The 18,950-nt window shown below is 36.8% G+C and overlaps 1 protein-coding gene across 3 annotated transcripts in view; it reads right to left on the bottom strand.

The window, feature by feature from the left end:
- Window positions 1-18,950, bottom strand: part of GLIS3 (GLIS family zinc finger 3) — a 160,502-nt gene that overhangs the window by 113,764 nt on the left and 27,788 nt on the right. For 2 of the 3 annotated variants that reach the window (XM_085043116.1, XM_085043117.1), the window contains exons 1-3: window positions 12,827-12,998; window positions 9,737-9,944; window positions 4,312-5,425 (exon numbers count right to left, since the gene is read on the bottom strand). In XM_085043116.1, coding sequence (XP_084899242.1) covers window positions 4,312-5,425; window positions 9,737-9,944; window positions 12,827-12,869 — 1,365 coding nt within the window. In that variant the 5' untranslated portion in view covers window positions 12,870-12,998. Of the gene's footprint in view, window positions 1-4,311; window positions 5,426-9,736; window positions 9,945-12,826; window positions 12,999-18,950 lie in introns of those variants that run through there. The other variant, XM_085043118.1, reaches the window with a different exon arrangement.

Genomic DNA, 18,950 nt, shown 5'->3' with positions numbered 1-18,950 from the left:
AATCTGCAGAAGCCACAAATGCCATTGTGTGGTAACTGCTGGCAAACATTACAGATTATATCTCAACAACTGTTGCACTTACTGCTTGCATTTAAATATTAATTTTTCATTCACATTTTTTCTTATTTAACTTATTCCTATAAAGTGCAAGTTAATGCACAGATTAATAGATAAATACAATATATTTGAACATGCTTTACTTACTTTATATAGAAAAGTTTAGGGGTAGATGCTAAATATTTATTACCATGTAATGAATAATTTTTTTTTTAGTCACTAAGCCAGGTCACTGAAAAGAAGAATGCTTCCCAGGTGCAGTAAATTGGAATAGAATGTGAAAGATATTTAATGAACAGTAAGGGAGCCCAATGCATTTTAGCAGCTATTTAAGGAATTCCTATTCCAAACAAATCAACTTCTTGAATGCAGGTTCTCTTCAACTTCACAGATTTACATTTAATAAAGCAAGGTCAAACATAGTCACCTGCTTTGGTAAAACAAAATGCAGGACTCTGTAAAACTCATGCTTTTTAAAATGAAAGGGGTTTTTGGTAGTTGTTTAGAACAAGAACCAGTCTTAAAACAAGACAGGAATTTAAAATACATTATTATTTTTCATTACACAGAGAAGGTAGATCAAATCAAATTGTTAAGACCTAATCTGCAACTTCAGTAGCAAATTCACTTAAAGACAGGGAAAAAGAGCCAAATTCACAGAAAAAAAAAGTATGAAATAAATCTATTGGAATTAGTATGCAAGTATTTTCTACTTTGCCTTAGCTACCTTAGTATGGAAGGAACAAGTGCATTCTGAGTTTTTCACCTTAAGAATGCTTGTCTTTAAGTTTGGATCTGATTATCCTGATTGTCACAGGTTTTTACATGCTGATATTTGATTGCTGCTCACCCTTCAACACTTTTATCTTCCAGCATCAAAGAAAACAGCTCATCCAGAACGAACAGGAACTAAAGACTAGAGTATAACTCGTAGCGATAGTTTATTGCCTAAAATTTTTGTAACGTTGATAAAAGATACTAGCTCAGATGTGGCAAAACAAATGCTGAGGTAACTTGGCTCTGATTTAAACTGTAAGAATGGCCCTCATTTTAACTGTAAGCATATCAAGTACTGCAATCCTAGCTGTTCTTCAAGTCTCTTCTGAACTATATGATATCATCATCACAGAACAATAATAAATAAGAATAAAATTATGTTAGAAATTTCAGCCTATGAAGTTCAGCTGTGTATCTGATTTCAGATCATCTCTTCTATTGTTACAACAATACAACCTAGAAGTAACCCTCAGCTTAAAAATTACTGAAACCTTGTAAAGCTCATTGACGTAAAGCTCACTGACCTATCAGAGCAATCCACTGGGATACACAGCACAGGATATAACCCTACACTTTCATTGTGCAGCAGTACAGAGATAAACAATACTGACAAATAAATATACTACATGATAAGTATATTGCCTAGGACCCTTTGCAATTTATGCTCAATGAGAACATTGTCTCTTGCAAACTGTTAGGAACCATCAAGACATGCAGTGCTTACACAATGATTAGTGTGTGACTGCACTAAGGTGAGTGGTGTAACTGCCTGCCTTTGATTACAGGATGACTTAAGAGATCACATTAAGGCAATTCCTCCCAATGACTTACTACTTCTGCTACATTCCTTACAGTAAATCTGGTTCATTCATATAAGAGATGTGTATTTGGTATTTTTCCTTCCATTTTTCTGCTTGGTCTACTGGACTGCCTCTTACTAGTCTGCAAACTGCAATGGACATAGAGAGTATTTCTTAATAATAATTTTTGAGATAGAGGTAGCATGCTACATGTAGAACCAGAAAATAAATTATGGAAAGACCCTAAGCAGACAAATACAGATTCTAAATGGAGTGTTTTGATTTTGCCCTTAAAAGCATAAATTCATAGAGGTTTGGTGAAAAGTTTCAGATTTCTTTTGCATAATTTTTTGTACATTAGGAAATCATAGTTCATTATCATCTTGCTCAGAATGTTTTCCCAAATACTTCACTGTTGAAATTTCTGTGTAAAACCTTACATTGCATTGATATGATTGCAAATTTCACTGCTTGGTGAGAAAAGTATGATGTTCAACTGAAGTAAATTTTCTAAACGTATCAAGAGACCACGGCTGCTGGGCATTAGAAAGAAAAATACATTTTTCCAAATTCATACCATTTGTGAAATGGTAAAGGAATAAAGCAGCAAGTTATTTCACTCAAACCATGCTAAAGAACGCAATTTCTCCATGCTTATCCCAAGGAAGGGGGCCTGTGTTCCAGATTTACACTCTCATTATGAGGGTTATCATATCACCCTCAGTATTTCTGTATTTTATCACAACTCCCAACATGAAAGAAGGATAAGTATGTGGGTGTTGCTTCAGATATGCAAACTTCTTGGTGCTATCCAGCAATGCTTGCTTTAGTTCAGCAAAATTAATTACACTTTGTGATGTTTAAAAAGGAATCACTATTTAAGAAGCTGATAAAGACACCTCTTATTTTTTGGTGACAAGCAGGGCTTGGCATGCACTTTAGTTTTGGTTTAGTAAACTCAAAAACTTTATCACATGAAATACCTTATCCACTTACACATTATTAATCATCAGTGAATGATGATTCCTTCAAAGCTAAGGACTCCTCAAGAAGGCTTTGTAATCAGGAGGTCACTGTAAGCACCTTTTCTGAACAAGGAGGGCAGGGAGTACAGAGTGTTACCAACACAATGTCTTCCCCAGTATTACAGGATCCTTCATCATAATTCTTCTTTTAGAAGGACCCTGGGTACTTGAATTTACTATTTTTCAGTGCTCTTTCATCATTTCTGCCCTCTTTCTTCATCCTGTTGTCTGTGCTTACTCATCTGCTGACGTCTGTCTCCATATCTTTAATTCCAGCGTGATATTCACTTGAAAAATTACTTCCCTGACTCATAATAATCCTTTTTTTCTCATCATTCTCTCTCTTCCCACAAAGGTGAAGACAAATCCTTAAAGACGAACTGAAATTAATGACCCTGACTGAGCATATCTGGAGAGCAGAAAAAGGGTATTACAGCATTTTAAAATATATTCAAAGAGCAGAGAGCCTGAGTTAAGGCTCTAGTGTGACAAAAAGGAAGGATAAAAATCTTTTCTAGTGTCAAGACACAATCTTTATCAAGTCATTCAAATTCACGAGAGAAATCTGGAAATACATCCACTCTATCCTGAAGGACACTGGCCCTTTGCAGAAACAAAAGGAAAATAGTTTTTCTATTTACTGTACAAGCAAACATCTACATCATGCTAAAAAAAAATTATTCAACAAGGCATACACTGATATAGACTCCAAGCACCAATTTTATATTTAACCTCATGTAAGCATATGTTTTTAATCAGTGGTTATTCCTAGAAATTACATATTCATTATTTTGTTAGTTTGTGCCTGGAATTCAAATCTGTACTGATGAGGTTGTTTTCTGATGCCACTAAATAAGCACTTGGTAAGGTGAAGCTCACTGTCATCCAAAATACAGACCACATAGTAAGACAATACAAGAATCTGAATTATAGAGATAACAGATGGTGCACTGGAGACTAAACATAAACTGATTCTTAACAGCCAAATTATTAACCTATGTGACTACCTATGTGTTTAGACTGACTTGCAGTGACCCTAAGAAAAACAGCAAGAAAAGCATTACTTTGGGGGTTGAATGCTCCCTGCTAGAATCTGTGAACGGAAAAATCATTATGATATTTATTCCTAATGTATTCATGGAAACAGGTGGGTGGGTTTGGTTTTTGTTAGTAGTAGAACAAACAACCACCTTAAAAAATGTCCAGCTCTTCTCAGTTTCTCATGGTAACATCATGCAAGGTCTTGAAAATTTCTCAAGTCAAAAAGGTGTAACACAATGCAAGAATATTTCAGGATAAATTATTCTGCACACCTTTTCCTGCATATATCCTTCAAGCAAGTATTTAAGTACTGATTGTACTTCAGTTTTGCTTTATGAAGGTTTACCATGTCACTTGTTACAATACACAGTAAAAATTTATAAATGTAGAAAATAACATTTTGTCTAATCCTATCAGTTGGTATGTATCAAATTAAAGAACACCTTCTATTTCTTTTCAGGTGGGAAGATGGAAGAGTCATTCATTCTCACCACAGAGTTCAAAAAGCACATAATTAAATAGGAGAACCAAAGACAGAATAACAACTTCACTATATTTTCCTAAGTAACAGAGGGCCTTTAGCTGGTAATAAAGACAGAATTCAGACTTACTGTACATTTATTCGGCTTCTCTCCTGAGTGGACTCTCATGTGAATCAGCAGTTTGTAACGGGCATTAAATGGCTTGAACCTTCGAGGGCACCCTGCCCAGAAGCAGGTGAAGTCCTCTCCCTTCCTCTGGTCGATGTGGATCTTCTCTATGTGCCGCACAAGCTCCTCTCGCTGGTCATACAGCTTCCCGCAGTCAACCCAGCAGCAGCCATGCTTGCCATTGAAATCATCCAGCTCGCCGTCCTCCTCCAGCAGGGCTCCTGGGGCGGGTGGTGGCACAGGCAGCGCGTGGCCGTGGCTGGGGAGGCTGTGTGGGTGCCGGGGCTGGTGAGCATGGTACGGCGGGGGCGGCCCCTGCGGAGGGGGTGGTGGCAGCAGCAGGGGTGGAAGAGGCATGTCAACGACAGGGCCTGAGAAGCCATCCAGCTGTTCATTTTTCAGGATGTCCACTGCCTGGCTGTCCATGGGCAGCACGCCCTGCTGGATCACCATGTTATTTGTGGCAGCCATCTGCAAGCTGGCTTGCTCCAGCTGCTGCATCCGCTGGTACTCACCAGCCCCGCTCTCAACATACCCTGGAAAGGGGATATTGCCATTTGCCATGTGGAGGCCTTTCTGAGCAGTTGGAAAAGAGCAATTTTGGGGTATACAGCTTCCTCTCACTCCCAAAAAATGCCCATAGACCTCAGGCTGTGGGGAGATGTTTGCTGGTGATGCCCTGGAGCTGTTGATATAGGCCACCAGAGAGGTTGGGGATGTGCGGATGATTGTATTGAACTCGATCCCAATGCCGTCAGACAGAGGAGACAGAGGCAGTGCTCTCTTTTTGGAGCGGGCTGATTGAGACCAGCCTGAGGACTGGCAAGGATTAGAATAAGGGGAATGCTTGTTTTCCATGACATATAAGTAGGATGACAATGAGTTACTGGACATAGATGTTTCAGGCGAGAGATTTAGTAAGTCCCCCAGCTCACTGCCATTTTGTAAACCACGGTCAGGCGGAACAAAAGAAAGGGTCCTGTACCAGTGTGACCACTCTTGCTCAACACTCAGAGAGTGACCTTCTGACAAGCTTAACGTTGTAGAGGCCAGAGACTCACATGACAAGAGTGACCTGAAATATAAGCACAATAAAGCAGTTAGACAATTCAGTAGTACTTCTTTTAGCCTCACACCCACACTTAAAATCAAGGAAAGGCTACATGTGAGAAAAGTTCTCCCTAATATTACGTACTCAAGTTTAGCACACTCAGTTAATGCACCAGTAGCTATAAAAGGCAATATACATGTAAAAAGGTCACTTGGAAAACAAACTTTAAAACTTCAAGATTTTGAAGAAAAAATGCTGTAAAGATTGTTGATACACCACTGCAGAAATTAATGCACTTCTTTTCATCAATTGTGGTGTAAATAGGTTTGGATTTTTGAAGTCAAAGCATTATGTTCTAGCCCTATATGAAACTCATACTGATTTGAGTCATCTATTACTTTTGCTTGAAAAGAACAGGAACAAAACTGATTAATGGAGAATAAATATTCAACCTGAATGACTTTGTCAAATGTAATGCATACAAATACTACAAATAATTCCCTACAGAAGTTTTATATATCAAGTTTATAAATATAGATAATATCTAACTTTACAAGACAAACAAAATAAAGGAGTAATGTAGAAGAACTGGTTAAAGGAGTTTTTTAGATTTGATCTGAAGATGTATCTGCCTCCAAGTCAGCAATCAAAATTTTTCACAAAAGTGTAGTCTTGCTGTTATTACTTGTTTTTCACAGAGATATTATTAAACTTCTTTATGCTGCAAATATTCTTTAGGTAGCTTAAAAAACCCCAACATATAGGCCATTAAAAGTATTGTTTTCTACAGAATGGTATAAAAAGGAAATAAAAGGACATCAGAGGCCCTGATTCATGGCTGCAAATGTTGGCTAAAGGTCAAGTGGATTTGTTTCAAGTTCACACGTGGGCAGGCTTGCATTTCCTGCCAGCTAGTGGTGCTATCAGTATATAAATTTCTATTTTTAAGGGGCTCTAACAATAGGAAGAACCAGGTTTGTATCTAGATACACCTGACAGCCTCACAGAAGCCTCTATATCTTACGTTTTGAGGATTAAGTCTTGGGTTCATTATTTTCACAACACAGTTTTGAAGAAGCACAGAATTTCAATGATGGATCAAGGACACAGGAGGGGAGGCTTGGCACTGGCTGAGAGAGAGAGGAAGTAATTTGCAGGTGCTGTATCTATAAGATAGCTCACAAACAGGGAAAATGAAGCTTTAAAGAACAGCAAGCCTTGCTGTGGTGACCAGTGGGAGAGACAGTTAAATGCGCCTTTACGCAAGACATTTGGTTTGTAACTCATGGTTGATCTGCTGTATCAGAATAAGAAACATCCTGTTCTGGTTCAATGTCAGTGCAGGGTACTGCCATGGACCTCATGTTACTCCACCAAGGTTTAAATGGCACTTGCAAAACAGACCAATGACAAAAAGCACAATTTGTATGCTGCCTACAACTGGCATTCAGAGAAATGAGAAAAATGAGACTACTCTCTCAGGTCAGTCCTGTGTGCCATTTAGATCTAAAGGGATGACTGTGTATGAAAAAGTTGATTTAGGCTGTTGGGTCTGCTGTCAATGGGCTTTGTTAAAGTACAGCTCATTACAGGGCGATTAAATCATGTTAGTATGCTGTGACCTCAAATACAGGTTATCAGTTATCGACAGAGCAAGTAAGTAAGGTTTGATTTCTCCATGTTATGCTGTATATATTCATAGCTAGGAAATATAAGGAGAGGGTGGGGGTGTCTTCCCAGTTTATTTATTTCATTTTTAATTTTCTCTTTTATGAATAAAAAAAATAACTCATGCATCAATAAAAAGTCTATTTTTGTACTGACAAGAATTTTAATCAGATGCGTAGTAGGACCAGTGTCATACAAAAAGCTACTAACGCCTAACACAAAGGAACTTATCCATCAGCGAATCTGAAGAAAAACTGTCTTTTAAAAATCTCATAATAGGACAAAAATAAAAAGCTGGCCCAGAATTTCAAGTATACAGTAAGTAAAAGCCAGAAAATCTGAAGAAGCTTGGTTCCCACTTCAGCATCTAAAGTCAAACATAAGAAAGATTCCAGCTCCCCCCCCCAAAAAGATTTATTTAAAATTCAGCCCTCACAGTGACTAAGTAGTCTTCTAGTAGGAGGAAAATAAATACACCTAATATGAAAATGAAGGGCCTGCTCTACCAGAGTGCCAGATTCTCAGGTGGTATTAATTGGCACATCTGCTTATTGTAATCTAAACTGGCTTGAGTTTGGAGCAGATCTTTCATTAACATTTACAAGAGATTACTTGCAATTACATTCTATTCTCCCGTTGTGTACAGAGGCCACAATGTCAGAGTATATTCCAGAATCTTAAATATAAACATGGAAGAGTGAAAACAATGTTTTTCTCTTGTTTCATGGTCTCCTATTTATTAGCCAAGAACTTCGCTCTTTCCTAGGTTCTTTTCTGACTCGCATCAAAGCAAATGGCAGTATTACATCTGGTCTCAAGCAAGACGACTGAATACTCCAAAAAAGTTTTGCAGAAACTCAAAAAATATAATCCCCCTGGTCTATACTACAGAATCTGATGCTGTCTGTAGCAAAATGCTAATTTTGCCAATTGCTTCCATTCTTCCATCAGTAAAAATCAAGAAAATTCACTTTGGCTTTGGTAAATTCAGCAAATAATCTGGTTTGGATTGAGCTGCCAGAACACAGTTCATGGTGCCTGAGAGAAAAAACCCAGAGAAGGCACTCTGCCCAGGAAGAATCAGTCAACTTCATTTTGACAAAAGCAGCTTATAGTTGAAGAAATTTAATCAAAAAACAAAACAAGAGCTCAAAGCCCAACAATACATAACCAAACCGCCTAAAATGCATACAAACAACCCCCCCCACACACTGTACTGACAATCTGTGAGTTAAAATCTGAGTTTAAACTTGTTTTGCCCCATAAAACAGTCCATTTTAGGTCAAAATTGCTGAAATGGACACTCTTTGTGTGACAAACTTATTTTATAACACCTTCATTGATAAATCATTAAAAGATACTCTAGCGACACCAGGCACCTTGATTCTGCCAGAGTCTCAACTTCAGTTTGCCCTTAGTAAATGTTTCTTTGAAATAAAACCAAAACTGTATAACTCAGTACTGACATAGTACATCCAATCACACATTCCACATTTGGAACCATACAGGCAAACCTAAAACTTAAATAAGTTACAATTACATAATTATATTTTTCCAGCATCAGTTTTGTTCAGTCTGAAAGGCAGGTCTTAGGATGTGTAACTTAACATCATCTTAGCACTGAATGATTTTTGCTGACATGTTTACATAGGAAGCATAATTAATTTTGTACATTTTTCCAGGGGAATCAGTCTTCACAACTGAAGTGACAGACATGTTAAAAATTATCTTAAGAATAAAACAAGGTTTTCTTCCTTGCATAATACCAATTTTAATTATTTCAAGAATGTTCCTTGGCTTGTAATAAAGCACTCTAGTAAAATGTAAACTGCTTTGAGAATAAAGACTATTGTGGTCTTCTGTAAATGAGAAACTACATTTCAACTCAGTAAGCAATGGGAAATGTAGCTTCCAAAATAATACACAAGAATGTTTTCTCACTGTACGTTTAACATGCAGGGATGAGCCTAATGTATTTGTAGGGTGGTTGTCAAATAGCTGTTTTCCTCTGATTCATGTTTGTTGACAATACTCATAGTCATAATCTCAAAACTTATTTAAGCATTTAAAATGAATTAATAAATATTTATCTGTGGGGTAGTGATATAAAAAGTTAACATTTACAGGAAGAGGTCATAGTTTTCATTACCTGCTCACCAGAACTAGGAAAATTAAAATGTTTTCAGAGACAATTGATCTAATTAACTGAATAATGTAAACAAACCATTTGAAAGCAAAAGTATTTGATGAGGAGAGAGGAACACGTGCAGAGCATTTATGTTTCTTTTGTCTGACCTCAGTGTTATATCAAAGGCACCGACATGGCACTCTTAGCACTACGTAGATATAATATGTGGACTATTTCTGCTTTCATGCTACATAACATTACGTAGTACAAAAATCTAGTTTGTGACTATAAAACGGCCTTTATCTAATAAAAAAGTCCTATCATACACAGATTTTGTGTGGCCAAATTTCAACCATTATCTGAATGATCCAAACAGTATTATTATAGCTGATCTGAATTAAATTGCATGGAATTCAATTTCCTGTGGCACAACAGAGCATGATTTTCTGATTTTATTAATCAGAAATGTCATATTATAATTACAGAAGAATTTAAACCCCTCCTTTTAAAATACTGAATATAAAAAGGCAATTGAGGACCTTGTATCTGACGGAGAAGCACTCAGGCTGGAGCCATCCATAGACCTCTGGAAGCTAGGGCTGATCTGGCTGCATGCTGTTGAAAGCTGATTAGCAGGAGGAGAAAGAGGTCCCAGCTGTTGAACTGTCATGGGATTGCTGGTGACTATTGCATTGTTGCTGCTGCCTTTTCCAATGGACTTGAGCTTGTGCCCATAACCAAGACCTCCTAAAGTAAACAAAGCAGGTCAGTATTTATCTCTCACGAACCTGTGATGAGGCACAGAACTCACATCACTTTGCAAAGTCCGAAAAGTAATGGGAATCCTTCGATGAGGGCAAAGCAGGGGACCAATAAAAGAATTTTGCAAACTTTTCAAAATATAAAAAGCAATATTTTACGGGGGAATTAATAAATTATGCACATGTAAAACATGTACTGAAGTACATAAAGACCAGGCATCACAGAAAAACATCAGAAAAAGCACCAGGTAAAAGAGCAGCCCTCAGCTGAGAGACAGCTACTCACGAATAAGGCAGGAAGAGAGAACCCAAGGAAGCTACCAGAACACCACCATGCCTCAAGTCCTACCAAACCTCACAGCTCCAGGCTGCTGCAAGCTCTTCTATCATTCCTACCACTAGCAATGCAAAAACCAAGGGCACCACCAATATGCCCACAGGCTGCAATGCTAGCTGCACAGTTTCACCACAAGGAGAGAGTTACAGCTGGAAGCCAGCATTCCTCAGAGGTCTAGGTAGAGGAATCTGAGCTGAATCAAACTGAGAAGCATTTTGGACTTTCTTCAAAGGCCTCAGTCTGCTCTTAATCACTGCTGCCATGACTCAAACTGGTGGCTGGTACACAGTAGCACAAAAGGTAGCTGGCCAGTGGGACATACCTTCAAGATGCCCAGTGTACTTTGTGTTGTGATTACAAGATTACCTCCATCAAAACACATTGAGATTAGAGAGTTAAAATGCAGGTCATAATATGGAAGTTGTTGGATATCCCGCAATTCTCATCACAGTTAGAAATTAATAATTAGACAATTCATATTTCTAGCTGCTTCCCTGTGTTCAGAATACTTCACAAAGCAGCACAGCAACATCAGGGCAAACAGTGAAAAGGACTTCAATATAAACCATTTTTCTAAATAAAATCCACTTTTGACATGGTTGTACAATTCATAGAAGTTTTTCTCCAGGTTCCACAGATGGGTTGTGGACTGCAGAAAGAAGTACATTAAGGCATTTATGACCCTCCCAGTCAAAGGAAGAAAATCCAAATCCTTCAATCCCCTCCAGATCAAATAGTTCCAAGGACAAACATGTAACGAGAATCCCTTGTTCTCCACTCAACTCCACTGTGGACACCAGCATTTAAGCTCTTGTAGGATTACTGTCTGTTCCCACTACAGATGTTCAATTAAATCAAAAGAAAAAGAGAAGGCCTTTTAATTTCTTTCCTGTGAAGCAGGAACATTCGTATTTTGAACTCACTAAAGTTGAATTAGTGTGCTACTCAGCAGTTGATTTTACAATGTTACAAAGAATTAAATTGAAACCAGTATTGCCAAATATTAGGCAAAAAAATGTATGCTGCCTCTGATAATAACATGAACACTATTCCTCTTAGCAAAAAGCTGAATGAGGTGAAAAAAAAATTACATGCCCCATTCATACTATAAAAAATACATAATACATAAAAAATGCCTATATGTGTGCATATCAAAAATGTTCAGTTAACTACTTTTTAGAAAAGTGCCTTTAGTATGTAGAACCAAAAACTTTCTGCACCAAATTATATAAGAGCAGTTATAAGCTATAACAAGGTAGGAAATCCAACTAGTTTTGACACTGAAAATACAGTCGTAATGCTTGCAGAGTATATATATATATATATTGAATACTTAATAAGACATAAACCTACAATTTAGCATTGAGAAAATGTACCAAATATATACTGATCCTTTCCTGGATGACACCATTATCACCCTTCACTTAAAAGCCACTTTTAACAAATTTCAATAGTAACAATAATATCTACTTTATCATATCAGGAAATCAAGGGCTGTGCATTTGTCAGATTTCCATTAGGGAAAGGCCATATGTCACCTCAAATAACAATCTGCAACCGGACAGTGAAATTGCTATTTATTCATGATTAAACCTGAGCTGCTTGGAACTTATATGTCAGAAAAAGACCAAATCCCAACAGCAAAACCAGGAAAGGGAGTAGTGTCAAACCAGTACTGTTAAATACAGAAAGTTGCATCCCCAACGCATCCTGGTTTCCCTTTCAGTTACAGGGTCTGATATTATTATCTGCGTAAAAACAGCAGCTCAGGGATGACAACAGCAGGTAAGACAGTTTGTTGTGTTAGGGTAACGACGATGGCCAAAAATGGCCTGGTTACTAACCATTGAGAGGAAAACATGAGAAATTAAGTACTTTGGAGAGATTGTTTTACTGGAATGATAAGCAAAAGTAATGCAAGACTCTAGTCTTCACGAACATTTGCCTGGACACTTCTCTAATGCAGAAACAGAAACAAAAGGTTTTGTTCTTTTTACCATTGACAAAGTAAATGTAAAAAACAAACATTACATTTGTTGTTATGAGGAAAAATAACAATTCTCCCACTTAAAACAGAGTGGAGGAGATTACTATGGAAGAATAAATCACCAGCTCCCACCACTGAGACTGCAAAGTAAAAGACTGCTACTGTGAAAACTAAAGTGATAACATTTCATCATCTGCTCCATACAGGCGTAAATGTGTCAAAATATCATCATTAATACCTTGCCTATGCCCTGCAGGTCACTGAACAGTATCAATTTGATCTGAATCAAGCAGCAGCATACAATTCCACATATGCTGAACTAAGTCTGAGCACAAGACGGGAAGCTTATGCTGACTTCAAGCCTGCTACGAAAGCACAGACCACATCTGATCTAATATAAAGCTAAACAGGTGCAACATGGACATCTGACTTGTCACGAGCCTGCTGCTAAAAGGCAAGTTGTCAGTATGTGTGTTCAAAGGCTCTGGGTAACTGTGAGCTGTCAGAATGACTATGTCCAACATTAGCATTTGGCATCACATACCCACAGTGCCAGAGGAGTCCTTGGTCCAGGTTTCCTGTATCATTGTCCCAAAGCCTGACAATTTCAGCACAGTGAAAGGACAGTCAGGAATTCCTTAATGTCTTGAATCCACACCAGCTGAGATAAATGGGAAACTCTCTGGAGTGTATCAGTGGGTTTTAAATGATGTTGTAGATTCTAAGAAAAATATATTAAGCTAATAATTTAAATAAACAAAAGAAGTAATTTCTTTTCTTTTATACTGGGATATAAATCAGGAGAGAGTCCAATAAAGGCAACAATAACTGTGGAGGTGGAATCAGTCCTGCAGTAGCTCACACTAAGACTTACAGTTGACTAGAGCAGGTTCTTTATACCAAATAAACATGTTACACAGAAATCAAAGTTGCTCCTTATCAGTAAATAACAGTAATAGTTAACAAGTAGAAACAGCAAAAATATTTTATGGAAATATTTTAATCCATTCACTTCCTCATTCATTAGCCTGCCTATTTTCCCTGTTTATTCTTTACTGTTGGGTAATAGCTAAGCTTCACTCAACCTTGAAATGTAAAATTATTTCACTGCAATCTTCTGAAGAACATTCAAAGAATGCAGAAAAATACAACTAATTTAGATACGCAGAATTTCAGATGAGATTTTCTTAATTTACATAATTCTCTTTTTGGAGGCAGAGTCCAATATGAAATTAGTTTCATTTAAAAACCTTTTTCTTTTATCAGATATTGATGGAAAATCAACCAATTTCTTTGTCTACGTCTCCATGTCAAGAGCAATAATTTGTTAATTCTGCCAAGTAACTCTGGTTAAAAAATGAAACTACTTCACCAAACATTTGAAATTGTAAACAATGCTTCCCATATACAAATCACAGTCAACAAAAATGTAAAAGCAAACCAGTTTTAATTATTAGGTGTTCTGAAACACACTACATACATACCAAATACATAACACCAGGTCAAATTCAAACATCTATTAGATTAAAAAATTCTGTGTTGACTGAACTAATCAGTATGAAAAAATGTTATTAAAGTGATCTGAAAACCTGTCCCTTGTTACTGTTAGAATAACAGCTAGAAATAAAAGAATTGCAACAAAGGAACAAAAGTTAATTTCCCAAGGGGATTTTCTGTGTCCACGTACACAGAAAATGTACACATTAAGAGCTTTGGAAGTGGTAATTTTTATTGTTTCCCTTGTATTGGGCTTCCAGTCTTGTTTGTGTGGACCCACTACTCACCAAAATGTGGAGAATAGGGCAAATGCAAAAAAATCGTATTGTAAGACAAAAAATGCAGAAGAGGACAGGGACCAGAGGAATAAGGCAGATTGTGTGAATGTATTCTTCACATAGATTAAAGTCACCAAGGCTTTTTGAAGCCAAATTTGGCCTTTCTTCACAACATATTTAATCTTCTAGATGTTGCAGCCCCTAGCTACCACATACATCTTTTCTGTGTGTCACCATCTCTGCAGGGTTATTGATGCCCTATTTGGAGCAGGGGTTTCACAGTAGCTGCTGACTGAACAAACTGAAATATTTGCATAGAAGACTTGCTTCCTGATGATAACATCCCAGTCTCTCTCACCTTGAGCCTCCCAAAGTTTTCAGGCTTCCCCTGCAGCAATTTTAGTCATATTATTAATGACTACTAGAGAGCTAGCACTTGTCCCTTTTTCCTTAAGCTAAACTGCCACATTTCTATCATTTCTACAGCCATCTAAGAGGCACTACTGCACAACACCCATGTAGACAGAGACACTAGCTGCAGGGCAGTGGGTATTAGACCCCTTTGAACCCCCTTTAAGGGTGTGAAACCAGAGCTTCAAAGGGGAACAAATATATTTTTAAAAGGTAGGATAGGGGGAATACTGTCATTTGCCTCTATGACCACATGATCAGACAAAATCTTTGCCAATTTGAAAATCTGGGCTTTTTCAAAGTGGTATCATACCCTGAGTCCAAATCTTTTTGGAAGACCTTGAGGTTTCTAGGTGAACTACACAAAAATTCAGTCACAAGTACATTAGGTATGAGCTTTTTTATTGCATGCAAGCTGGAGTTTTTCAGAGTACAAGTAAATTATTAAACTATGACTCAAAAAGTTGCTGAATTATCATTTATGTTGCAAGTCTTACAAAATATTGTAGTTTCTCAACTGCAGTACACCACAGAGACACCACAGTTAGTGAAACAATGATTCTTAGCATTTATTATCTTTAAAAAAAAACCTCAAAATAAAAAATCGAGAATTTGTAGTTAGAGAGAAAATTCTGAAATTAAGATCCTAAAAGCTCAATTTTTAACATCATGGTTATGATCATAGCTTATGGTTTTCTTAACACAATTAGCAATGACTTTTTAGTAACAAATTTTCTCCAAATCCTCTGGCAGCGTCCACTCTGAACACTGAGTTAGACAGACCATTAATCTGACTAGCATTGGATATTATCATGTTCCTAGCTATTTACGGAGCCTGAATCTTTACAATCAATAAAAATAATCTCAAGAAAATACACTAAATAGAATTATATGATGGCATGGTATTAAGAGAAAGTACTGTATGCACTTGAAAGATTCTTCACGCTTTGAATCTTGTAAAGGCAGTTTTTTCACTATCAGAGTGCACTTGGTAAATTAACTTGCACTAATTTCCAATGCTATTTGCCATTCATTGTATGAAGTAATCAAGCATGTACTTTAAGCAACTCTGCTGTGAGACAAAAGAGACTGACAAAGCACAATGAAAAACAATGTCTCCCTTCAACTGGAACTAAGGTAAAAAATTATCCAGAACTGACCAGTGAAAACAATACCTCACCGATGATTAACTGAGCTGGTTTAGAGCAGACAGCAATGAGATCACCTACTTCTATGGAACACTTTAACCATGAAACTTAAACAAATGAAAACAGTGGTCCTGTAATGACTAAACTAAGAATATATTATGAAACAGTCAGGTTCAGGAAACTTCCAGGAAAGAACAGACACAGTAAAACATAGATTTTCAATTAGATCTGCAGACATCTGTAATATCTTATACAAATTTTAAATCAGTTTTATTTATATCAGGAAGACCTCTAACTTACTAAAAAGTTATTTTGAAAGCTACTTTGTTTTCCTATTTTGCATAAAACATAAGCAGTTATCAGTTAACCGGTGCACACACAAGTTAATATTTAACTGAACTAAAATATAAATGTTTTAGCTGCAATGGGTAACTCCCTATTTGTTATCAGTAACATTAGATGACTTCTGCCTTTGTCCTTATTAGGACTATATGGTTTGTGCTCATCTATTGCACAAAACTTACAGCTTTACACCTTTGGTTGTAGTCTCCATAGTATTAGTAACCAGTTTCTATTTACAAAACTTAGCCTGACCATTTACCTTGTGTTTCTGAAATATTAATACATTGTGCAAATCTCATAATCAAATAACTGGTATAAATCAAGAGAAACTCCACTAGCAGTGCAATATATGAATGTCACGGTAAATAACATCAGGTGAAAAAAACCCAACAATTTTCATATTTTAAATTTCAGTATTGGCCAGCTTCTTAAAATACCACTACAATATAGACAGAGTAAAAAGCATTATTATAATCAAAATGGAAATTTACAAATATTTGAAAGAACAGAAGATAATTGTATTGGAATTATATATAATACCTTCCACCTCCAGTGCCACTGGGTAATTACAGCCCAAATCTGATCTGAATAAACACAAAGCATATATTAGTATGTGTGTGAGAGCACAGACCAAAATTTCACTTACATGTGGCATTACTTCGGGAGCAAATCAAAAAATAATATTGTTAAAACTTCCTCATATATTATGAATTACAGGACTCAAATGAAATCAACAGGGGAACACTTTGCCCAGTGTTTAAACAGTGTCACAGTCATCTGCAAAATAAGTGCATTGATTCCAACAATTTTGTTGGAACACTTCTTTGTTGATACCATCTGATTGCAATGCAGCCAACTATGGAGGGGCAATAAAAAAACATCCTAGAAAAATAATTCTCTGTACTGTGTAACACTTTATCTGCCACAACAACTTCTATCACTGTTCAACCTTCACTGCACATCTGTGCTTTTCTTGATGTTAGAAATACATTCTTGGAATATTTTCCATTAATTCCTGATTTTTTTCCCTCAATTTTAATTAAAACATGCTCAGATAACTTCTGTTATCTGGATGTTCTTAGTGTTTTTGAAAATACCACATAGGAGCTTTTCTATCTGTAACTCTGGGCACAATTAGATACATTAAAGACCTTATCATGCCACGTATCAAAGCAAATCAGCACAGCAATGTACCCTCTGTTCAGACAGTAATTTCTGATTTCTTGCTGTGTTCACTGGACTGCTATCCATCTTCACTGTAGCACACCTTATGTACACTTCTGCCAGCTTGCCCACACGGACAGTGAGTAATGGGAAGAGGAAGATCCCTTCCTTCCTCCAGGCCCCAGGCAAAGGGAAGACCTGTCTTCTTTACCCACTTAGAAACAGGGATGCAGCAGAGTACCAAGAGTAAGGGGACAGATTTAGGTGCCTTAACTCCAGTGCCCTATGACAACAACCTCCAAGGAAAACCTGCCACCATTTGTGCAGGAGTCCTGAGCAGAGGAGAGAGGAGCAAGGGGATTGCTTTCTGCCTCCAGCATGGGCGACGTCTCAGTCTTTGCCACACAATACATCAGTGCCAGACTGTGCTGCACATCATTATCCAGCAATAGTATGAGTTCAGCAAATAAAGCATGCAATAAAGGGGTCATTTAATGTCAAACTATGATCCCATGTTTCTAAATTTTACAGATAATTCAAGGTATTTAACTGCTGTTTCTCAGAAAAGCATCTTTCCTCCTTTAAGAGACCAAAACATACAAGAAGCACAAAAAAAAAAAGATAAATGCCAACCAGTTGAATAGTGATAATCATTTAGAAAGGTAACAAATGTTAACATGGAAAGAACTTCAGAAACTGCAGTATGGAAGCAGGGATTTAAGTAACTTGCCGTCATATTCAGTTTTTGTTTCCCAGATAAAGTCAATTGTTCAAGGACACCACGACATAATTTTTCAAAGAGTATTGTCCCTGAGATTCTGAGCAGTACATTTTTTTCTTTCCACACACTAAAAACAAGATACTTAAGGCTGTTGTTGAAGGTTGTTTCTCCTAAAAGATAAGAATGTTATCCTAGTTGTCTATTTAACCAGGCAGAAATAACAAGCCCACAGGCCACATAACATACATATTATAAGAGGCTTTACACTCAGTTAATTAGTTTAACTATTGCTTGCACGGTTCATTTAAAACTTTCATGCTTCATTAAATATCAATGTATTTTATCACCTCAAAAAAACTTCTCAGTAAAAATACAATTGTCTTTTCAAGTGAAAATCTTGTTAACTAATATATACATTTCAAGCATGTCTATCAGACACCAGCAAAGTCTGAATTGCTACAGTAGCAGTATCTCAAACCAATATGCAAATTTCTTTCCACACACTGTGCAAAGATTTTTCTTTTGCTGAAACAAAACTACTTTGTCAAGAAAAAGAAAATTATTTTGACACGTTATTTTTGTCATTAAAAAGGTTCCCACACTGATCTTTCACTGTTCCATCTTCACAGCAATCTGCTCAAACATACCCTGTATTCAGTAATTGTAACTGTCTTGCCAAAAGTCCTTAATTCATAAAGCTAGAAAGTCACGTCCTTAAGGAAACATAAAGATCAATAAAACTAATAGTTACGCGTATGTAGAAGCCAAAAGCCAAGTGCTACTCATAAAACAAACTCCTGTGGTTAAGAGAACATCTTTCCTACCAGAAAGGTTTACTTATGCACAGTATGAATTTTCTCCACTCAGTATATAGGAATACTTCAGAGCTGTTTGGAAGAACATTTTCTAGACTGAGAAATTAGTCCTTACAAGTCCACCTGCATGATTACCATAAATTCTCTGGAAATTTGTAATACTACCTTCACATGCAATCTTGCTCTATGAAATATACGGCCAGTAAGGTAAATTGTAATAATAGAATGACAGTGGTTCTTATTATTTAAACTGACTTTTAGAGGAGGCTACTATCAGCATCATCATGGTCCG

The sequence above is a fragment of the Lichenostomus cassidix genome, chromosome Z (assembly GCF_008360975.1).
Source record: "Lichenostomus cassidix isolate B80296 chromosome Z, HeHo_3.0, whole genome shotgun sequence".
Taxonomy (NCBI): domain Eukaryota; kingdom Metazoa; phylum Chordata; class Aves; order Passeriformes; family Meliphagidae; genus Lichenostomus; species Lichenostomus cassidix.
The sequence above is the reverse complement of the archived record's forward strand: the minus strand, read 5'-3'. Positions and strand labels throughout refer to the sequence as shown.